This window comes from Hemitrygon akajei, chromosome 11 (genome assembly GCF_048418815.1).
Source record: "Hemitrygon akajei chromosome 11, sHemAka1.3, whole genome shotgun sequence".
Lineage (NCBI taxonomy): Eukaryota > Metazoa > Chordata > Chondrichthyes > Myliobatiformes > Dasyatidae > Hemitrygon > Hemitrygon akajei.
Window position 1 is genome coordinate 48,167,583 of NC_133134.1, and position 24,516 is coordinate 48,192,098.

Consider the following 24,516-nt stretch of genomic DNA (forward strand, 5'->3'; position numbering starts at 1 on the left):
AGATAACTTGACATTGAAATGTCTAAATAATGAAAAACGGAATTATTAAGAATCGTTTTTTATTTGTTTAGACAAGCTGGTGCCTGAATTAAATGGTTTGCTTGCAAACACATCCATTTGGATGTATGTGACAGCAGTGATATAAGCTCATTTTCCGTTTACTCTCCCAAAGGAAGAAAAGAATTGCAAAATCTGTTTGCCTGCTGAATCTGCCCCTTGAGCCTGTAATTTTGCCTGTTTTAAAAATTAGACTTCTCTTAATGGAATTTTAGAATCTCCAACCAAACTCAAAACACCTGCATCTTATGAAATACTAAGTAATGTTAAAGGAATGCTTGAAATTGTAAAAACTAACTTGAATGAGCAGGTCTAATTAAGATGTAAGTTTATAATATTTCACACCATAGTTTAGTATTTTGACATTGTAGCAATTGCTATAGCACGTCGTCCGCGTTTTGGGAAAGATGCTCATGATTAGATCTCTAGTTCAATGGTAAAGTAACTGGCTGCACCTTGTTAATCAATTTTTCTCTTTTCTAACAAGTAATCTGCACGGTAGTCATTCTGCTACCTGCTTTCGGTTGGGCTCAACACTTGCAGAGTTTGTTTCATCCCGCTACAGGTCTCACGCCACCGTTAATTTTCGGCTGATTTTAGCTGCGTACTGCGAGCTGAAAATTATGTCAGGAGTTTTCCGGTGTCTGATTCACGATAAAAGTATCAAACTACTATCTGTCAAACCATGTCATTAATCCTTCCCCGGTTCTATATTCACAAATGCGAGCCAACAAAAAAAAAGCGGACTTGTATTTCAAATTCAGAGCCCCTTGTATGTACATTTTAACAGAAACCAGCCTTACAGTAGAGAAGGGTTATGGAGGTTACCGTCCTGTAAGTATAACTTGATGGAAGTATATGTTTGGTATGTTCTATGTAAGCTCGTCTGCTAATATTAACGTTTATTTAACTTGGGGTTTCACCATTTGATTTCAAGTGTAGGTAGTGATATTTGGGATGATTTCGGCTGGTTGAGCAGACAGGATGCCAATGATAGTTTGCTGGCGCGAAGAGGAATGTCTGAGTTGGCAGAGGAGCGGATCGTGTGGCAATTGCAGAGCCTGTGGAGGAGAGCTTCATTTGCAATGCCAATGCCGTTCGGTGAGGGTGGCGGATGGAGGAACGGTGCAGTTTGGAGACGCTCCCTGCCTTGTCCGGCGGCTTACCGCTCAGCCTGGCGTCATTGGGAGTTGTGAAAGGTGAAACCTGGAGACGGGCGGCCAATCATCTGCTCGCGATCTGTTTAAAGGCGTATAAAGTGCCCGTGCACCGTATGAAAGAGAGGTGACACTCCACCGACCCTGGTTTTTAATAGCCCGCAAACTGCGCGAATGTAAGCCCGTTTGATCAAACTCGAGAAGGCAGTTTTATCTGCGACAACGGATTTGATGCCAATTGCGCGCCAGGCATAAAACTTACTTATTAATTTAAGCTTATAGATCTCCAGTTAGGGGAGTTTTGCGGCAGTTATTCCAGGATTTGAGAATTTTGCTGAACTATCGCCAGGTGAGTCAGGGGTTCTTGTTCTAAACGCAACAAGGTATCGGAAAAATAAGCACTTAGTCCGGGACACAAACTTTAGCATGTTTTGTCAATGCCTCTGCTAACTATTTGACCATATGTTAAAGGAAGAACTTAAGGATCGTGTTTAACGCCATGTAATGTTAATTATTTTGACATTGTGGTTATTTTCTTGGCAGTCTTTAGGTTATCCAATGGCAATAATAAAGTGAATTTGCCGTAAAGTTTAACAGATTGTGTTACTGACACTGTTTCCGTCATCATTTTTCCGGACATTTACAATTCAGGTTTTTTTTCACGGCCTCCTATCAGTTACTAAACCTTTGTAATTCTTTTGTTTTCAGTTCTAACCAGGGAGCGGGTGTAATCACCCTCGCTAGTTCAGAAGCGGACTGCGGACAATGCCTGTTCTGACCACGCCAGAAATCGCCACCAAGTTTAAAGAGAACTGGATGATGCTGCACCCCGAGGACCAGGAGAACGTGAATGGGGCCGTGAACCTGGACGACAGCCTGACGAGTCTCCAGTGGCTGCAGGACTTCTCCATTCTCAGTGCGAACCTGGAGAAGCCCTCTATCGCCCACCATCACTACAAGCAGCAGTTCCCGGGCTCGGACGGTCCCGCTTCCCCACCAGCCGGGGACACGGCCGCTACCGGGATGCCATTCAGTCTGGGCAAACCCACCTCGGCGCCCACCGGCACCAAAACCCTCATTCATTCGCAGGCTCCTACCCAGAGCCCGATGGAAGACATAGACTACAAGACCAACCCACACGTGAAACCGCCTTATTCCTATGCCACTCTCATCTGCATGGCGATGCAGGCGAGCAAAAAGAGTAAGATCACCTTGTCCGCCATCTACAACTGGATCACTGAAAACTTCTGTTATTACCGGCACGCCGACCCCAGTTGGCAGGTGAGGTCACCTCTAAATGGGTTCAGATCAAACGGTACTGACCTTGCATTAAACTTCAGATGATGGATTCTGCTTGGCACAGGATCCTTCTATGCTTAGATTAATAACCGCGTAGAACAAGCCGTGCTTTTGATAAGATCTATATATTGTTGCCCGTGTGTAAAGATTCCAGGGTTTTAACGTTGACAGCCGGGTCAACAGGTGTATTATGAATTTGGATCTGTGGACGGTGTCAGGTCCTGACTAGCGCTTCACCGTCCTTTCAGATCCATCTCCAAGCGTGATTAAACTCGCCTGTTGACTCGGAGAACTGTTTCATTTCCGAAACTGCGAAGATCACCCCGTCGAGTAGTTTAAAAAAAAACTGGAAGGAAGATTAGGGGAGTGATGGAAAATTATTTGGATGCATTGCCACATTAGCCAGGTGGATACATTGTTTCATTTATGGCGCGAGTTCCGTTTTCAACGCTGTTAGAAATTGTTAAGGATCAAGAGTAGATTTTTTTTAACAAAAATCGTTCGCGGGATACTTAATGCAGAATATTATTTAGTCTCATGCTGTTGGTGTTTCCTTGACTAGTTTTCGTGCTGCTTGATTAAACTGGCAAATGGAAAAGAATTGTAATAGCAAACTTGACAGCCCGCCCTCGAGGAAAGTCAGGAGAAAATTCTCTGCATGCAACCTCATGGCATTTGTGTACTGTTTAGTTGTTTGGTCCATTGACAGGACCCCGTCACTTTAATTCTATCTGTGGTCTGAGTAAACTATGAGCATATATTCTGCGATATTTCACTGATTGAAATGTAGGCGATAAGATAAAGGAGCAGAATTAGGCCATTTGGCCCGTCCAATGTTCCGCCCGTCATTCGATCAGGGCTGATTTATTTCCCCTCTCAATCCCATTCTCCTGCCTTCTCCTCCTAACTTTTGGTGCCCTTACTAATCAAGAACCTATGAACCTCCGCTTTAAATATACCCAGTAGCTTGGCCTCCACAGCCACCTGTGGCAATGATTTCCACCACCCTCTGGTTAAAGAAATTCAGGCTTAGTTGTATTCCTTAAATGAGTAAGAAACTGACAAACTCCTGTAACTACTTGACGACTAGGATAGGTGGTTACCAATTAGATTGATGGGAAGTATCTTTGAAGGTGATGTTATTGGTCTAATGTGTTCAGTACGAAATCCATTTGAGAATTTCAGAAGTCTCCTTTACTGTGAAGTTGCTAGAATGAGGAAAATGGAATAGGTACAACATGGCCGAGTTATTCCATTGAATTATTCTATTTATCCAACTTTTTATCCCCTTGCAATCTTTCTCTTCATGCATTAAATAAAATTTTTATAATTCCTTTTGAACCTGCCTGAACCCTTTTTGGCAGTGAATTTTAGATCGTAACAGTTAAGTGAGTTTGTTTTCCTGAAGTCACCTGCTACCAGCTGCCTTAAGTCTGTGCATTCTGATTACCAATTTGCTGCCATTTAAAACTTTATTCTATACTTAGTTGGTAAATGATGACTACGGTTGATTGTAGATGCAGGTATCAGTTTACCCCTGACCTTCTCTACCTTGAAAAGAACTGTTCAGCTGTCTTCATCCCAGTCCCTTCGAGTAATTTTTTAAACTACATTTTCTGCATGATATTGCCACGAGAGGCTTGTTGTCCAGAATGGCCCGTGATATTCCAACTGGGGCCAAAGCTGTGTTTGTATTTGCTGTTGCACTTTGCACCTCTTGTTTGTGAAACAATAGATCTTCAAGCCTATCCGACAACAACCTTACCTTCAGTTGTATGTACACAAACACAGTGACTCACTTTTCTTCCTGCAAAAGTGTGCTGATCAGTTTGTATTACCTGTTCCTTATCTTCTAACTAAAATGAATCTCCTTACACTTATTTGTTAAGTTTATATGGCAGGTGAGTATCCACTTTCCCAGTGTGATTAAATGCTCATTTTATTTCATCTGTAAATTTTGGATTTATATATAACAGGTCTAGTTCACATATGTGGAAATCATAAAAACACATTGAGATTTATCCCTGCAGAATTCTAATGCATTCTTCCCTTCAGCCTGGGAAACAAATGTAAAACATTCTCCGTTCCTCTGTCCCTCAACTCATTATTTAAGAGCACCTCAGGCCTTTTGTTCCTTGTACATCCATTTGGGCTTCATCAGATGCCTTTTGAAAGCTGATATTCAAAGTTCAAAGTAAATTTATTATCAAAGTACACTTGGGTCACGATATACAACCCCGAAATTCATTTTCCTGTGGGCATACTCAGCAAATCTATAGAATAGTAACTATAACAGGATCAATGAAAGATCAACCCAGAGTGCAGAAGACCACAAAATGTGCAAATGCAAATATAAATAAATAGCAATAAGTAAGGAGAACATGAGATAAAGAGCCCTTTAAAGTGAGATCATTGGTTGTGGGAACTTATCATCGATGGGGCAAGTGAAGTTGAGTGTAGTTATCCTCTTTTATTCATGAGCCTGATAGTTGAGGGGGAGTAACTGTTCTTGAACCTGGTGGTGTGAGTCCTGAGGCTCTTGTACCTTTTTTCTGATGGCAGAAGCAAGAAGAGAGCTGTTGTCACTCAACCACATCACCAATACCTCTGTGCTACTTTGTGGAAGTGGTGAATATGATAATGGGACTGGATGAACAAAAATGGAAGAGGCTCGCATAAAGTACAGACAGGCATGGACAATTTGTGCTGACTGGCTGTGCACACAATCTTTGTGGCTTGTTCTTTCTTCTTTTTCACATTAAAATTGCTATTGCTCAAATTAATGCTTTGTTCATGCAGCCAGTGTTAAGCTTGCTGTATGTTCCCTTTCTATATACATTTTGCAGACCTTCAGACTGCTAGGATTGAATCTCGCCCCCCCCCCCCACTAGTTAAATTGGTGATGTAGTTTGTAAGGTATTAATCAAGACTGGATGGATCATAGCCCATATGGCACCAGATCAGTGATCCACTTGCAGAGCTCAGTAATGGTGTTTCCCATTTAAAGAGAACCATGTGATGTGACAATATCAGCTCAATTAGAATAGAATAGTACAGCGCATTACAGGCCCTTCTGCCCACAATGTTGTGCCGACCCTCAAACCCTGCCTTATTTGGGAGTTAAAAACAAATGTAAATAGTGATGAAAACTGTAAGTTAATCACATTATTCCAACACTTGTGTGTATTAACTTTTCATAATTTACCTCTTCCATTCTTAATTATATTTTCAAACCCCCTCCAGTTATACACTGGTAATTGAGACTATGATCTGGAGGAGGGTTCTCCTTTCACACAGTGGCACTCTGCTCATTCTTACAACAAAGCTGCAGTTGGTTTTAAAGGTTCCACAATCAAAGGCTGCTTGAGGTTGAGCATAGACATGGAATATTTATGCTTGCAGTGACCATATTTGTTTCTCCCGACTAAGTAGAACATTTTTCTTGTCCATCTGAATTTTTCCATGGCATTTCAGATTCTACAAGAAAAGGTTGGACAACCTACACCCATTTGTTCACCAGCATCGCTCTTTAGCTGACCAGTTAAAAATTCTCTTCCAGTGATTAATTACTAGGCTTCTGATAATAATCCAGATCAGCACACTGCAGATAGTGAAAAATTAAAAATGCAAAATGGTAAATAAGTATTGACTTGCACTTGAAGATGTTTGAAGCAAGACTTGCTTTTTGTTACTAAATGTAGCAGTTTAAATTTGACAGTAAATTGTGTAGTATTTTTGGCGCAGTATTTTAATTCTACCTAATTAAGAGGCCCTTTTTACCAAGGGCTAATTACTATGAAGTCATGAAAACAGGAAATGGTGAAACTATCAGCATTTTCTGTTTTTATTTCAGATTTTCAGCATCTGCAGTTTTGATTAAATAATATTTGCTCTAAAGATATGTTTGGAGTTTACCATTTGATCTCTCCTGTTTTGCCAGGATTTTCACTGTATTAAATTTGCTTTTCAGTCTGTAATTTCTGTTGATGCTCAAGCATCACATTCTATTGCTTCCACGAAGAATGTCACAGATTTTGGAAAGTTATATGATTTGGGGGATGTGTGTGTGTGTGTGTGTGTGTGTGTGTGTGTGTGTGTGTGTGTGTGTGTGTGTGTGTGTGTGTGTGTGTGTGTGTGTGTGTGTGTGTGTGTGTGTGTGTGTGTGTGTGTGTGTGTGTGTGTGTGTGTGTGTGTGTGTGTGTGTGTGTGTGTGATTAGCAATTCAAATCCACAATTGGCAGCATTCCCAGTGAGGGAGATTGCAACAATATGCAGTAGCTTGGGGAAGCAGTGTAATCATCTGCTTATATCTATAACCGGTGATCCCAGGGATGCAGATGAGATTCTGCATTCTCACTTTGGTGCTTCTCTGCAATGACCAATTGAATTAGCTGGGTACTATTCATGGTGAAAATGGATTAAACCACCTCTGAAAGAAACAGCGACACACAAACATGTTTTATTATTGTTGAATGGATAACCAATATACTTCTATTGTAAGGAAGGGGCCTATTTAGAGTTTAGGTTTGCAGTAATGCAGAAGGTGTCTCAAAGGCTAAATAAAGCACACCATAATTTCATTGTAATGTCATTAACAGGTACTGTTGGCCTTTGGGTAGTTTTAAGTTCATATAATTTAATTTTGTTTGTCTTTTCCCCACTGTAACTGTCTAGCTCCATGAATGAGGTCCATAGTTAAGCAGTAACAATCCAAATGAAGAACAATGTATTTCTAGCTAGAATAACCAGTGATTTAGTTCAATCTGATTTAAAATGAAAACTGTTTATCCAAGTTAAACTGAAACATCCGTACTTCTGCAAGGATGTGATGGTGGTGACACACTGATTATGTTTGGCTAAAAATCTGGATGTCTAGACTAACAATCCAGAGATGTGATTTCAAATCCCACTATGTGGGATTCAAATTCAGTTAATAATACTTCCAAATAAGTCTAGACACTATGACAGAATGCAATCAGAATTCTATATTAAAAAAATTTCCTTCAGGTATTCCGACCTGTGTGGAAATCCAAGCCTACCAACCCAAACTTAAATGCCCTTAGAAATATCCTGGTAGGTCCAGTAATGATCATTACTGTGTTGAAACATCAATAGAATACAACTGGACAGGTTATCTGACAAGTTCAAGCTTGCAAAGTCCCTATCAGAAACCTGTGCAAATTGGAAGAGCTATCAGTGTAACAATCTTTCTGAATTGTGCTCATGGAATCATACCTTATGGTCCATGTACTTACAATCCCAAGGTAACATCTATCCCACCTGCAGGACAGAAATACCAGAGGTGGCTTTGTTTAGGAAGGAGAGTAAAGTCCAGGGAATTCTTAGCCTTCAGATCAAATGAAGTCTTGGGACACCAGGTCAAAGGAAATCAAGGACACCTCCTCCTACAGTCCAATCTCAGTTAATGAATCAGTGCTCTTCCATAATGAGCAACATTTGGAAGTAACACAGGAAGAATTAACCCCCTCGACACCACTTTTACTGATGTAGCTGTGACAGATGTGTCTGCCCATGAGGTCGAAGTAGATTGGTGCACAGTCCCGGACGGCCTCCATTATGTTGTGTGGCGTTGTGTTCATGCTCAGTGAGACAGACACCACAAGTGTGAAGGGAAAACCCGTCCTTCTGATGTGGACCATCAGCAGCAGCGGAAAGGTGCTCCACTGCAGTCTGTGATCTTCTTGTCTGTTATTACTATCAAACCCGGGGAGCGATAGTGGTCCAATGAAGGGAGCAGCGTGGAATGCCAGAGGGAGTGTATCATATGTCTGATATATGCTCTCGTAGAGGCATGGATCCATCCAGCATGTAAACAGGCCATTCAGACCAGCTGGTCTAGGCTGATCAAGGTTCCCATTTAAATTAAGTCCTGTTTAGCCCCCATCCGTCTAAACCTTTCCTCTCCCTGTCCCTGTCCAAGTGTTGCCAATCCACCTGTCTCAACCACTTCCTCCGGCAGCTCGTTTCATACGCGGACCATTCTCCGAGTAGAAAAAAAACTGCCCCTTGGATCCCTATTGAATCTGCCCCCCCCCCCCCCCCCCTCACCCTGAACCAGCTGATGGCCTCTAGTTGGTGACTCTCCAACCCTGGGACAAAGCCTGAGTGCATCTACTCTCAAAGGTCACGGGGCTGAGGGGGAGAAGAGGTCGGCCATGGTGGAAGGCGGAGCGGACTCAGTGGGCCGACTGGCCTGATTCTGCCCCTCTGTCTCAGGTTCTGATTTATAAATGAGGTGACACGCTGGTGAAATTGCAACACAGGACTACACACACTCTACATACATTAGACACAGTTAAGAGATGCAGTCCTATCATATCTTGATGTTGGTGGTAACAGATAATTAGTCAGTTGGCAGCGAACCAAAAATTTCCATTTAAGGGCAGTGAATATTGCAGACTTAGGACCAGGCAATATCTAGAATTCAGTGCTGAAAAACAGGATTCCAGAATTAGAATTACCATGTTTCTTGGCCCAAAAACTGATATGGAAACTGGCCAGAAATGTCCAATCTGACCCATCTAAACAGTCAATTCTCAATCATCAGCCAAGTGATGGAAGATATACGTGGTGTTGTTGTCAAGTGGTGCTCAGGTCACCAATTACCTGCTTGCTCGTGCTCAGTTTGGGTTTCACCAGAACCACTTGCCTTGGATATCAATACAGTACTTGTCTGAGTGTGGCATCAAGGAACCTTAGTAACACTGAAATGTAATGGAAAACAAGGGGAAACACTCTGATGGCCAGTGTCATATCTTGCTGCAAGGAAAAAATGGTTATTTTTGTTGTCTGCAAATTATCTTAGCTCCAGGGCATCACTTCAGGACCCCTCAGGATAATATCTTTGGCTATCACCTTCAATCCCCTCCCTTCCATTAAAAGAACAGAAAAGGGGATATCAGCTGATGACTGCACAATAGTGAATTCCATTCACAACTCCTCAATAAATAAAGCACTGTATGCCTGCATGCAGTAAGGCTTGAGTAATATTTAAGTAATATTTGCACTATATAAATGTCAGAAAATGATCAGCTTCCACAGCTATCCTTGACATGCTATTACAGAGTTCGCCATTATCAATATCCTGAGGCTCACCTGTTTTCCAATTTATATTGTATATTTAGAACACAAAATACAATAGGAGAATTAATCTAAAACAGATGTATATTTTATTCTGTTGTGAAAAGAATGTATAATCATATGAAAATGATTTGCACTGTAGTTGCATAAGAATATTAAAAATAGTCACCATTTAATTTGTGTAGCTCATGAAATTACTCTGAGATCTGTGCACCCACTGTTAAAATTCATACAATGTCAATTTATTGTTCGCTTATTGCTCAGTTGTGTAAATACAAAATCACGCTGGTGCTCCTGTATTCCCACTTCGATTCATTCAAGGAAAGCAAAGTACGGTGTTCATTGATTGACTAATGTTGAGATGGTTATATGATAATCATGCTACAATGGAGGTGGCAGGCCAAGAACCAAATTTAGGCTTTTTAAAAGAAAATTCACGTCTGATGTAAAATACTGCTAATGAAAGATTTCTGACTGTGAGCGACCTATTTGGAAGCGACTGTTAGGATTAGGAAATGTGAAGTATTATAAATTGAATATCTTTACACAGAATATCTCCATATTTCACATGTTTGAATTACAAGGACACTTATGAATGATGCCCAATTCACTACTTTCAGAAACTCCTCCCCGCACCCTGCCTCCCCATCATCTTCTATTAGCAATTCCACACAGGCTGGCCTGACTCAAACTTTACTTACTGACACACTCAGGGAATACATGCAACTGCTGGATTCTATATTTCCTCAAGTAAAAACCAGTATAGGCTTAATTTCCAGCTGCAAGACCTATGAAAAGGAACAGACTGTGCTTAGTGGATGAAGACAATAAAGACAAACACATTCATTTTCAATCTGAAGCAGTTTGAACTTGTTCATTTGAATTTTGTTGTTCTGATTACTTGGTGATGATCTATCTCTTAGAGTGAGTGGTTCAATAATAGGAAGAGAGTGATGAAATATATTAAACATACCATCAAAATTACCTTTAAAGTTGAACAAAAAACTTTTAAAATTAGCGACTAAGCTCTTAAATAAAGCTAAGTTGTAATTCTGAAATAGTAATCACTGAATTTGCATGAGTAAAATATTAAGATCAAAACTTGAGTATTTTCAAGTTCATTCTTAAATGATTAAAAATTATATTTATTGTACCATGATCTGTCTTTTCTCTATGGAATCAGTGCCCAATAAGATTGTTAAATCAAAGGGAACTTTGTTTATTGTCCCAGTTTACTAAGTGGTTGATAACTCACTGTAGAAATGAGATAATACTTCGAGTTGAATGGTCTCAATTTAGCTCTGGTACGCATTCCTTCTCTGATGCAGTTTTAATACATAATTGTATCAAGTTTTTGGTAACAGGATATGACACAGAGTTCAACACCCTGCCGAAAAATTGTGACAATAAAGAGTTTAGCATGCACATTTTTATTTTGAGTGCTGTGCTGACATCTCATTATTTTCACTCTATCTTTATTTTGGTTTATCAGAACCTCTTCCTGTACTACCCCACAGTCAAAATCTATCCCTCTAAATGCTATGTTAAGAGTTAAAATACTGTTCTAGTAAAAATTGTGCTTGAAGCAAAATTATAACCCAATTGTGACATTTCAAAAAGGATCTAAATTAGTTTTGAAGACTTGGCCTACTTGACGACAGTCAATAGTCTCTGTGTTGCATTATGTGAATTGCTGAAGGGAGGGTAAAGTTTGTCTCTTGGAATTTAACTTATTGTCGAAGAAAAGTATCAGAGAGTTTCTTGCCAGTAGTCTTCAGAGTGCGAAAAATTTGCACCCAGTGAAGTACTTCTATTAACACGAGAATGTCTGCAGTTGCTGAAAGTCCAGAGCAACACACACAGAGTACTGGAGGAGCTCAGCAGGTCAGGCAGCATTTATGAAAATAAATAAACAGTCGATGTTTCAGGCTGAGACCCTTCTTCAGGACTGAGAAGGAAGGGGGAAGACACCAGAATGAAAAGCTGAGGGCAGGGGAAGGAGGCTAGCTGGAAGGTGAGAGGTGAAGCTAGATGGGTGAGAAGAAGGAATCTGATAGGAGAGGAGAGTGGACCATAACATTTGCATGGCTTTTTGGCTCATCCAGCCTTGCTGTCAAGCTGTTCCTCCTTCCTTTAATTTCCATTTTCGTTGATTTATCTTTCCATTCCTGGTTTGTCCATAAGTTTATCACCTTTTAAATGTTCTTTTACATATCATCTTAATTTTTCTTTTTGTTAAGTGATCACACAATCTCAACATTCTCCAGAAAGTAAAAAAAAGACTTATTAACCTTTTTTTTGTTTATTTTTACTCTGTGCGGTAGTGTAGGAAGAATAAACTGCCAGTTTTTTTCAATTTGTTCTCTCCAAGTGAATGCTTCTTCTTTCTGTTCACTTTTGCAAGATAATTCTTAGATAATTGTAGTCTTTTGTGGAGAAAATTATGAAGGAAACCTTTTCAGTCTGCTTTCCCTTTCATGATTTCATAAAACAGATCTGGGCAACGTTTCTGTAACTGAAAGATGCTAGAATTGGGAGCAGACCACCTGAGGAGGTGGTAGAACAGGAAAAAGGTGGCATATTTTATAAATAATTGAATTTGTCTTTACTTGCAAAGTGAATAGTGGATTTTAGAATCCTGGTACAGTTGTTTTTTGAGCAATAGGCTGAATGGCTTAATGATTTTGCCCTGTCTGAAATGTTACACTGTTTGTTATGATATGCCATATATTTCCTTGTCCTCGACAAAGATTGCATCAAGCCTACGGACATGGGTAAACTTGGAGAAAGTACGTGATTCTGAAATGCTCTGTCATAGTTGTGGCATTAGAATATTCTTCAGTGTTGGATGATGCTTTACTAAGTGATGTTAAGAAGCTGCTGACGGGAATCTATACATGCTTAAAGAAAAGTTAATGCTTAACATCGAGTACATTGTTTTTCAATTTCCCAAGAAATAAATCATTTTAGGAAAAAAGGAAAGGTGGAGAAAAATGGAAAATGGACTGATTCAGATTTCATGAAAGTGTTGGGGTGTGGCCGAGGGAAATGAGAGGGTTTCGGCCCGAAACGTCGTCACTACCTCCTCCCATAGATGCTGTCTGGCCTGCTGAGTTCTGCCAGCGTTTTGTGTTTTTATTTATTTCCAGTATCTGCAGATTCACTCGTGTTGAGATGAGAGAGCTGTATGGTTCTCGCACTTCCCTCGTTTGTAGCAAATAGAATGTTATACTTACAGGGAAAGCTTAGCGACCTAAGGCTGAAGCTGTGCTGTTGTAATAAGGTTAAATGTTAAGAATCGCAATATCGTGGAACAGGGTTTCAGCCTTTTGTGCCTACTCTGGCAAAAATTGGACTTAATTTTTCTACTACTTCCTTGCCCTTGATCCATAGCCTTGAAGGTTAGAACCATAAGTTACAGGAAATGGATCAAAAGTTGGGACCAGGAGAGCTGCATTCAGCTTCAGTCACTTGAAGGTTTCAAACCCTGAGAGTGTTGGAGGAGAGAGGCAAAAACTTGATATTAGTTATCAAAGTCTCCAAACAAAAATATACCTTACTGAGTTATGTTGGCTACTGAAGTTGAAAAGTTCAAAATTCAAAGTAAATTTATTACCGAAGTACATAAGTGTCACTGCTGAGATTTGTTACTTGTGGGCATCTTCAGTAAATCCAAAAACCATAATAGAATCAATGGAAGACTGCACCCAACAAGGGGGACAGGAAAGATTTATCCAGGGCAGTATTTAATATTGAATTAGAGCTCGAGTGCAAGTAGAAGGAAATAAAAATTAGTACAAGGTAGTTTTAGAAATGACTAAGAACTCACCATACCAAGATTTAAGTATACCTGGAGTGAATTGAAGACTTACCAGGTTAGTTCTAATCTCCATATTGGTTTTGGTTCATTTGAGTTGAATACATGCCAAATGAACTCAATACTTCTGAATGAGGGTGGCAGCTGGGTCTAGCAAACCTGTCCCAGGAGGCAGCTTGGGCTGTTTAAATATTAAAATGTGACTGGTTGAGTCAGACTTGATCTCTATTTCAACTCTGGCTTGTACTGTTTCTGCAGGAAACTAGAAATTAAAGGGAATTGAGGACTGGTGTGTCCAACTTTATTTCATTTACCTGCTGGATCCAGCTTGTCAGTCCTGCCCATCATGCCAGCATCCAAATCCAAGATCTCTTATCTACCCTACTCAGTTTCCCTACATGGCCTCACTCATCCCCTGGTCTTTCTTGCCTCTTGGTCTTCCCCCGAATGCCTCTTGCACCTTTTGAAGACTTTCCAGTTTCCATTACCAATCCTTCTAAGAAACTCTTCCAAGTCCCTCCGAGCAGCAGCCATCCTACAACCCTTACAAACTCTCCCTCTTTAGCTGCAATCTTGTGCCAAAGACACACCTCACCAAAGACATCTGGGAAATAGGGGCAAAAATCCATCTTTGTTCTACAAGTAAATTAAAGAGAACCAATTCTCATGAGTTTGAACAATGCCTATTAAACCTCCGGCTCAAAGACACTGGAATTATTCTGGAGTAAGACACAAAATGCTGGAGGAACTCAACAAATCAGGATGAAAATTTCTGGAGGAAAATAGAATCAACATTTTGGGCTGAGACCCTTCATCAGGACTGGAAAAGAAGGGGGAAGAAGCCAGAATAAAGAGGTGGGAGGAGGGGAAGAAGTACAAGCTTGTATGTGATAGGAGAAACCAGGTGAGAGGGAAGGAATGGAAGGCTGAAGAAGAAGGGATCTAACAGGAGAGGAAAGTGGGCGATAGGAGGAGGTTCACAAGAGTGAGGTAACAGACTGATGAGGAGAAGGGAATGGGGTAAGAGGGGAGCCAGAATGAGGAATGGAAAAAGAGAGAAGGGTGAAGAGGGAGAAATTACTGAAAGTTAGAGAAATCAATGTTCATTTCGTCTTTGGAGGTTACGCAGAGGGAATATGATGTGTTACTCCTCCAACCTGAGAGTGGCCTGATGGTGGCAGTAAAGGAATCCAATAAACGGGAATTATTTCACATTTGGAATAATTGTGGGAGTGTTCCACACTTGTATGTGACAAAAGAACCAATGTTCCTGCAGGAACTTCATCTGGCTAAACCGAAGGTGTGAGGAATGTTTCAACTGTTCATGTTTCTGAGCCATGAACTGTGGAGAAACTGGAGATGTGTGAGATGTGAGTTCAAATCCAACTAGATAGGAGGGAAGTTTAAATTTGGTGAATTAAACAACCAATAATGGTGAAGTACTTGCTTCATAAAATCCCTTCAGATTCATTATATCCTTTTACTCAGTCTCACCATAAATCCTGGCCCTGCTACGTAGGGTGTTATATACTAGGCTGCCCTGTGAAACAGTCAAGCAAACCCAATGTATTGGCAAGTTGGAATTCTCTCTCTATAATACCAGCTCCACCTCTATTTGATTGACAGGAGTTCTTCTTCCAAACTCATCAGCAAGTGCAATTGTTCCTTACCCTTCCAACCAAGTGGGAGCAATGGTCTGATCTCAATGGCTATCTTGCAACCCTGCCCCCTCATGACCAGATTTTAAGTAATGTGCTGGCCAGAATCCGGGAGTGGGATGTACGAGTGAGAGAGTTTGCCCAGTTGCCTCCTCCCAACAGGTGGCTCAAACAAAATTGCATCAGTGACTGACCTTTTGTGCAGCGTCTCAAGCGGCGACAACTGGGCATTGCACACTTCGCACCGAGGCGCAATCACAGCTGGATTTTAATGCAGTGGTCCACAATGAAACCCGCTGCTGTCTCACTGCCCTTTTACCAATTCTGCATACAGTTCTCTTTCTGAGTCAGTGGCTTGCTGCAAAGGAACTTGTGCTTAGCTAAAGTGTGCTAGTAATTAGGGAGAGGGGGCTGAGAGGGTATCTAAATATGAGTGAACAAATAATGCCATATAACGGTCACCATTGGACAAGTTATCAGTTAAACAGTCTAAATTCTCAAGTTTTATGGACGTGTTCTTTAATATTTTTAGTAGAATGTTAAGGTGAGAAATTATATTTAACTGCTGTGAACTGTGTGGAATATGCTACCAATAGGAAGTTAAGTGAAGATAGGCATGAGATACATCTTCCTGCATTGTCTGAGAGAGGAAGAACAAGAGGATGTGGAAACAGGCTCTTCAGTCCACTGGGTCCAAACCAGTCAGCAACCACCTATTTTATTCCACTCCGCTACAGATCTTACAGCTCCCCCCATCGCCACCACATTCTCAGTAGCTCTCCTAGATCCTACCTGCACTATAAGGATAATTTACTGTGGCCAATTGCACCTACCAGTCTTTGGGATTTGGAAGGAAAGTGGAGCACTTGAGACAATACCAAAGAGTAAGGTTGAATCTGTGTCTTCGGTGTTGTGGGGCAGAGGCTCTGTGCCACTCTCAATGGCTGTATGACATCACGAAAGTTCTACTTTAATTGCATTAAAAGGTAGTGTTGTATTCTATTGACTCTGTTTTGTTTATGATCCTGATACCCAAACTATAACCAGAGATATGTTTTGTCTGAATACTGCTACACAAAAATGATGGAGAACCTCAGCAGCATTTAAGATGGAGTGGGGGGGGAAGCAAAGGGCAGCTGATATTTTCAAATGTTGACTGTCCCATTGATTTCCTCCATTGTCTGGCTCCATCTTCCAGTGTCTGCAGTCTCTTGTGTCTCCATTTGTCCGCATATTATAACTCCTGTGTTTGCTTCACTTTGTAAGGTTTGTAAGATTATTTCCCTTCAAAATTAATGCAACCAGGCCAAATTATGTTAGTGCATCTGAATGAGAAAAATAGGTCAATAGGTGTGATTTTTCTGAGGAACAATTCCCTTGGGAATGACCTAAAACCCACAAGAGGTTCCACAAAAGATTTGTAGAATCCTTGGTGATCTCACCAAAGCATTCAAAACGCTTACAGGCCTCGACAGGAGTGATGAACTAATGATTCCTATAGCCAAGGTAACGAGAAACAGGCATCACAGACTCATATTAAGGAGCTGGCTATTCAACATAGATGATAAAAAAAAATGTCTTCACCCAGAGGGTGCCAAAGTCTCTTCCCAAGAAGAGGCATCAAGGTTCAATTGCAGAGTTTATTCGTGCCGGAGGTTGATTTTTTTAAATATTAATGGAATTGAGGAATAGGGGGTTAATGCAGGTAAGTGGAACTGGGGTAAAAGATCAGCTGTGACCTACTGCTGTTTCTGTTTCTCATGCTTTACACAGAGTAACTGTTCATCCCTCAGGGGGCTTCTGCTGGTGTCCCAGAGGAGAACATACCAGGCTCCAATCTCATTAAAGATAACTGCTCTTCTCAAGGCATTTAAGTACACATCAGACCCCAGTCTCAATTGGTTTGCGATCAGCTGAATATCTGATGCATTTATCTTTTATTACTATTAACGACTCCATCAGCACATTGGTGTGAATTGGCAAAGTAAACATACTCAGAAATCTTGAGAATAGTTTAGAGGCGGTACCATCACTGTGTTCCAGTTTCAGGTCCCTGTACCAGAGAATGGAATAAACAAGGTAAAACTAGTTCTGGACTCATGCATCAACCCCGCAGCCATTAATTCCCTTAATGGACAAATATTTGTCAATATCTGTCATAAATAATTCTGTTCTGTGTTCTCTCCATTAACAGTTAATTGTCTGATCTTTTAAAAAAAATATATATACACACACAAATAAAATAAGAATAAATCATTGGATTTTTGATATGTTCGTATTATACTGTTTTAAAGTAACATTAGCCCACTCCTGTGTTTCTCTCAATTGCATTGTCTGTTCATTCATGAGACCCAAGATCACTGACTTGCATTGATGTCATGTCACCAATATTTGATTTAAGAAATTCTTATCCTTGTTTTTAAATCTTTCCAGCCCTCCCCATCTCTCTGAATTCTTCCTTTATGGCTTAGTGTTAAGTATTTGATAACACAAATGTAAAGTACCTCTGGCATTTTATGAGGTTACGAGCACTATACATATATAATCTTATATATAAAAAGTTGCATATGCTACACATCTGAGATAAAAAAAAAACAAAAGCTATTTTCTGCGAGGTATGTCAGGTCACACCCGTGGAGAGAAATAGAATGTTTCAGGTTGATGAACTTTCTTCAGGAGCAAGTTGATAAGGGACGACATCCAACCTAATTGTAATGAACACATGTCTCCAAGCAGATGAGCTCCTTTTCAAGCATCCAGGGAGAAAGCATGAAGAAAGACTAAAACATGGAAGAATGGGGAGGAACGATTTCTAGTTATGGTCTTTGAAATGTTTCCATGATACTCTTATTGCCCATGATTTTAAAATTAATCCAGCTATGGAGAGCAAAGATGCTAAGTTTCACTGACGGGAGCTTTCTTTGATGAATCAGTTCTCAGTTGAGACTGGTAAGCATCAAACTTGAGATTCTGTTGATCAATAGACATCAAATTACATGATTATAATCTGAGCTGTCATTTCTTGTGAAGAACAGAAATGTGTTGCATTATAAATTTCAACAACAAAATTCACAACATTTATCAGTGATAATAAATCTGATTTTGATTCTGATGCAGTTTTCCAGAGTAGATTTGGAGGCTTGTGGTCCGTGCGTACCGATGGAGAGGAGTCAGTGTTTCTGTTATAGTCGAGCAGGGAATTAATCCTTCAGCCAAAAATAACAGTTTATCACATGGAGCGTGGGACCTTGCAGGGAGTAAATAAGTTTTGGTATTTGTCAGTGATAACAAAATGGGTTTCTTTGACTCTGAGTCCTGGTGAAGTCCTGGGGATGTGAAAATATGAAAAAGAATAATTCTTTCCTTTTGTACCTTAGGCAACCCCTAAGGAAAAGGTCTTTAATTACTTCTTGGCATATGCTAAAATGTGTTACACAAAATGAAAGTTTGTACAACAAAGTGGTGTCAGTCTAGAATGTGGAAATATTTTGAGGAAGTACAGAGGAACTGACGCATGGCCATGTTTTGAGTATTTAGTGTGAATACCACTCTGGAACCTTGAGTGTAGGTAGGGCAAAAAACATGTTTGTCGAGGAAGGAATTAGAACAAAGCTTTGTGAAGAGTGTTAAAAAAAAAGGCCAGTTACCAATTTCATTGTGCAAGGGCGAATCTTCTCTTAGGTTTGAGTCATGACTAGTGCTAAGAGCTGGAAAGAAAGAGACAAAGACATCAGAATGAGTGAATGTGTGTGTGAGAGAGAGAGAGTTGAGGGACAGACATACTAGAAAAATTGTCAGATACTTACATTTTCCTCTGGCAGCATATTGTGTGATGTGACTTAGTAATTGGTACTATTTTGTATCTTTTTCTACATTATTAACCATTTTTCTTTCTTTCTGTATTTAATTATTTATGGTGTCTTCTTTGTTTGTGGGCACCTCTTGCTGCTGAGTGAAAAAGGAATAAGCAAGAAGTTTTAAAATATTTTCGTTCCAGCCTTAACAGCCAATTGAGTGTAATCATTTTGAGATCTTTGAGAACTATCAGCCATAATGTATAAAGCAAGAACCATAAACACGCTTGTACTCAGAATAGGTTTCTGTATCTTAAAGCAATGAATGAAATCTTTAATACTGCTCTAAGATGGCATATCATGCAACCATATCAAATAGTGCAAGAAGCATGAGAGAGACTTGGCTGAAAAATCACACCACCCATTCATAAATTGAACACACATGATGCATGTTGATGGCTAAGGTGGTATGTTGAGGGGAGAACAGAAAAGAGGGGATATTTACAACTGCCCCAACAACAGTGAACCACAGTCCAGCTGAATCAACTGTAAAATGTCACGACTTGGTTCTAAAAAGGGTGGAGTCCATCATTAAGGACCTGTACCACCCAGGACATGCCTTCTTCTCATTGTTACCATCAGGAAGAAGGTACAGAAGCCTGAAGGCTCACACTCAGCGATTCAGGAACAGCTTCTTCCCCTCTGCCATCACTATTAATTTTATCCCTGTTTTACACTACTTATTTAAGTATGTAATATATTTTTTCTATATTATGTATTGCATTGTACTGCTGCCACAAATTTAACAAATTTCATGACATATGCCGTTGATATTAAACCTGGTTCTGATTCTTGAAAACAAATTGATGAAATCATGCTTTCATACCTTTTTAACATAGTTTGATATATTGGTGCTTGAAAGTAAAAATGGGTAAATTGTTGACATAAATTTGAAAGGTTAACATCAAGGGGATCTGTAAACAAACATCGTCAATTATAAACAAACAGAAGAGAAAATAATTGGGTAATTAGGTGTGGAGAGGTTAGATAAGAAAACAGTAACAGGTGAGCTTTTAGAGATGAAGCCTATCTGACCACTGCACTCAGTAGGCTACAGCTCATTGTGAGACCAGGAGCAGAGTGAGAGATTGGATGAGTGTGTATTTTCATCTCCAATGTGCTGCAAATCTTTGTGCTGCAATGCATGAGCATGGAAACGTGGAATGCACCGGTGTATGTAAAGCAGCTCCTGGTATTTCTCTAAGGAGCTGGTGGCTAGTCATCAGTTCATTTTGGTAAGTCCAGTAGGTCAGATGGATGTTGGTTGTATTGTTGAAGGGTTAGAACTGCTGTGTCAATTAGTCCACTGTATTGTGGTTTCTAAGTAAGGCTGAGGCATGTAGTTAAGATGAAAGTGGAAGGATAAACACAATGATGTCTTCAAGAGAAGAGGCACTGACAGGTATTTGTGCTATTGCATACTTCAGAAAGAAATAAAAGAAGTTTTACCTTAATGGAAAGACAAAGCAATGAATCGAAGAATATAGGGTTTGTCTGTCAGTAGATAAAGGGATAAAATAACCATCTACGTTTAGTTTTTTTAATAAATAGGGACATAACGTACAAAAGAAAAGGAGAAAAGTTCAATATATACAAAACACAGCTACTTCCCACTGCTTTGGAAATCTTATAAAGGAGGGAAAATTGAATCCATAGAGTTTATACAGACAAGATGGGAGAAGGAAGTCCTGGACTAGAATGTGTCCATTGGAGGGAAAAGGGCTAAGGTTTTCTTTCATTCTGATACCATGAGGAACTTTGATAAAGGAAGATTAGATGGGAATTATAAACAATTGCTGACAAACAACTGGTACAAGATTGCAAAACAAGACTAGGAGAAATTCTTTTACACAGATTAGAACAGAGGATGCTTTTCCAGCTGGGAGTTGTTGAGGCCAAGACTTTTTAAATAGAAAATTAAATCAGTCTTGGAGCACAGATAGACAGGTACAAAGACAGGGGTGAGAATAGTACAGGAGGGAAGCTATCACGTGAAAATGATGAACCAGTTGAACTCATCATTGATTTGAATGTTTCTAGTTCGTTCACTTTGGGTGGAATATTTAAGATAAGTTGATTCCTACAAGGTTCTTATTTAGAGATGTAACACGGTGGCAGGCTCTTCCAGCCGACTGAGCTCCCACTGCCCAATTACACCCATGTGATCAAATTCTCTGCTAACCTGTATGCCATTGAAATGTGGGAGGAAACCAATGCAGTCACAAGGAGAACGTACGAACTCCTTACAGACAGCAGTGGAATTTAACCCAGGTCTATAGCACTGTAATAATGTTATGTTGACCGCTACACTACCATACTACCACATTATATAAGGCAGTAAAATGTAAAATAAAGTATTGCTTCCAGTTTTAATGTATTATGTAAATACATCTTAGACATTGCTTCTTAAGCCCATTTTAAATAATAGTATTGGTAATTTCTTTCATACTGAAGTTCTTAATATTTGTTAGGTTAATGTCTTATATTTTTATCTTTTTATTTTCAGAATTCTATTCGTCACAATCTCTCGTTAAATAAATGTTTCATGAAAGTGCCAAGGCAGAAGGATGAGCCTGGAAAAGGAGGTTTCTGGCAGATTGACCCACAGTATGCTGATATGTTTGTTAACGGTGTCTTTAAAAGGAGACGGATGCCTGCTACTCATTTTAGCACCCTTAGACAAAACAAACTGCCCCCTGTATCTGCAAGTGAAGTGTCGCTAAATCCGTCGACTCAGTCTTTTCAGCCTTACTCTGGGCCTGACCATGCATCCACACGATACATGGAAAACACTCATGGTAATCCAGTTTTCAGCTCCTCTGACAACCAGCGGACTGCAAGCAAACGCAAACAAGCCTTGCCAAAACGAACGATGAAGATAGCCAGAACTTCTAAATCCCCTTTGCTAGCTCACGATGAAAGAGAATCGGAATCCCTCAAGGGAGACTTTGACTGGGCATCGGTCTTTGATGATGTGTTCAACGTGAATGGGAGTAATTTTGAGGACCTTGATATCAACGCTGCATTGAACTCGTTAGGGACAGAGTTGGATCTTACTGTCCAAGGAAGACACATTAGCCCACAGTCTAAATGGTGTTCCGTAGGCATGGACCAAGTGCTTACAGAAACCACCAGCCAAACTTCACAGTTTGAAGATTTTACTTTTTTCTCTGATCCTCAAAGACATCCATGGGAGGAGATGAAAGAGGAGTTTCAAGTGACCCCTATGAATATAGATCAAGGCTTCAACTTCTATGAAGGATTCTTCAATGAAATTCATCAATGGGAAACAGGAGATACCTTTCTGTGACGAGACTAATATTTTCCCCAAACGATCAATCTTGAACCATTTGCTACATTAGCATTAATGCCTTGATTATCGGATATGTACAGCTTATGTGAAGTTCCTTTATACTGTTGAAAAATGATCCGTTTGTTATTTTTTATCGTTTATAATTTTTACACTGGAATACCATTTAACAGCGATTTCTGTCGTGGTTAAGAGAAAACAGCCTGAAATTCTTAATAGTTTTAAGATCATACCCTCTGATTACATACATATTGTACTATTACAGGTGCACCGTGCTGCAGTATATTGAAGGGATGTGCTGTCAAAGTTATTTGTCATTTCAGATTCTTTATCTTTTTTCAAAACCGAAAATTGCTCAATTGCACTTGACACTTTGGAAGACCATGTTGCTGAGGTTAAAATATTAAGCCAATAGTCAAGTCAAGCAAGCAAAAATCAAATGGAACTGTGGTGACACTACTACATACAGTTAAATAGGAGGTAACTAATTATTTTGTGAAATGGTTCTTGGAGAGTTTTACTACTATTCTTGCTAGTTGAATCAATAATTATACATCAAACAATATTGCACTTAAAATCTTTATTCATAAAAAAGATTATCTCAATGGATTGCATTTAAACTGATTTTAATTTCTAGAAGTTTGCTGTTGCAGCTTTTGCCATATGGACTTGAATTAGAAATACAGGGCTAAACTTGAGGTCATTTCAAGTTAATTTTCTACTTTTTCTTGACTTGACTATTGAATGAATGTTAGGTTTTGGTTCTATGACTTTGCAGAATCATCATACTGTACTTACAGGATGCAAGGCACAGGTCTGATCATATATTTTTCCACACAGAACTTATTTACTCAGACGTACTAGTGTTATAAATGTAGTTTTGTGGAATTGATTTGGTGACTAACATGAGCGAAAATCCTCAAGTGGAAAGGACATAGGTAAGATTTGATGCATTTATATTTGGAACTGCCCTCAATCATGACAAACATGAGGTGGAAGTGATTGACACCAGAAAGGGCAATTGTACATGTACAGAGAAGCAAGCATTTTGAGCTGGATCTTACAGAAACACGTAATCAAATGATCATGATTCTATGCAGAACTCCTTTCCTCATTGTGTTGGAACTGCTGCTTTAACAATGAAGTTACGGAGGGTTTCCATCTTGTGATTTTTGCAATGAGCTGCTATGTATTTTGGAAGATGAAGTGAACCACGTCCACTAAACTGTGTAACTATGCCAATCTCTTTAGTTCATGAATGCAGACTAGAGAAAAACTCATCGATTTTTGAGCTGAATGGATAGGTAGTCACTGTTAGATGCTTGTTTTGTAACAAGAAAAGAGTGTTTGCTTGGGTCACTCTGTTAACTGACCAATGGAGCAAATCACGCATGTGTGCAATCTCCCATTTTCTATTCTGGTTCAATGCTGTTTGCCTCACTGCAATAAAAATTGTGGGGTTTAAAGTACAAACTCTGGAGTGTTTTTTTTTTGTAATTGATGCTTTTCCTATTTCTTGATTATTTGCAAATGCTATTTATTAATATTTCTAATCATTTGGCTTTGTAAATTTCACAAATAAGGTGGATGAACTTTAACAGTGAAAAGAGCTACGTGTCAGGTGGAAATTTAAAACTATTTGGAATTAAATAGAATGGCTTTTAACGGGACCAATGTTAGTGGCAGAGTACTGCACTGAAATACTAGCAGACATATCAAATGATCAAAAGGATTTTCGGTTCTTAGATGCACTTGTAAAAAATATGGCTTTGTGTAATTAATTAGATCACTGATAAGAGTGAAATTTCTCATTGGAAAGATCAAGAATGTGAATCGAATACTGTTGGAACTGTTTAATGCAAAGTGTCAATGATCGGATTTTTGAAATTGCCGTATATCACACAGTGGACAAATAATTTAATTTGTCCATCCTTTGTGATGGAAGGATTATTGCAACACCTCAATAATAACTAGGTGATACCCAGAGCTTTCAATAATACACAGTTCCTTGGATATCAGTCAAATTTAGGAATATTCACCTTAAGTGGGATCTGTTATCTGCACGAAATGCTGGAAAGTACAGGGGCAATTTCATGTGATTCTATCTTAAATCATTTCAGCAATATCTAGGTTTGGCTTGACATTTTGAATAACTAGCAAATTTGTTTATTTGATAATTCAGTATTGAGTGTGTTCTCATAGACTACAGAGAACCAGGTTAGCTCTATCTGATGTCTTAAATAATGCAACAACTCTGAGGTCT

The 24,516-nt window shown here is 39.5% G+C and overlaps 1 protein-coding gene across 3 annotated transcripts; it reads left to right on the top strand.

Moving 5' to 3' along the window:
• The first annotated feature begins 364 nt into the window (after nucleotides 1–364).
• foxj1b (forkhead box J1b) lies at nucleotides 365–23,726 on the top strand. Of its 3 annotated transcripts, none has more exons than XM_073060795.1 (3): nucleotides 365–1,256; nucleotides 1,923–2,495; nucleotides 21,450–23,726. In XM_073060795.1, exons 2-3 carry the CDS (start codon nucleotides 1,980–1,982, stop codon nucleotides 22,251–22,253), a joined length of 1,320 nt encoding a protein of 439 aa, XP_072916896.1. In that variant the 5' UTR covers nucleotides 365–1,256; nucleotides 1,923–1,979; the 3' UTR covers nucleotides 22,254–23,726. The 3 variants fall into 3 exon arrangements, with proteins under 3 accessions (XP_072916896.1, XP_072916894.1, XP_072916893.1); XM_073060793.1 differs by lacking the exon at nucleotides 365–1,256 and adding an exon at nucleotides 1,280–1,390; XM_073060792.1 differs by lacking the exon at nucleotides 365–1,256 and adding an exon at nucleotides 1,290–1,563.
• Nucleotides 23,727–24,516: the final 790 nt, after the last annotated feature.

Coding starts and splice junctions, on each gene's coding strand:
- foxj1b (XM_073060795.1), top strand. CDS start 1,980: ATGCCTGTTCTGACCACGCCAGAAATCGCCACCAAGTTTAAAGAGAAC. Junction 2,496..21,449: donor ACGCCGACCCCAGTTGGCAG/GTGAGGTCACCT, acceptor TTTTATTTTCAG/AATTCTATTCGTCACAATCT.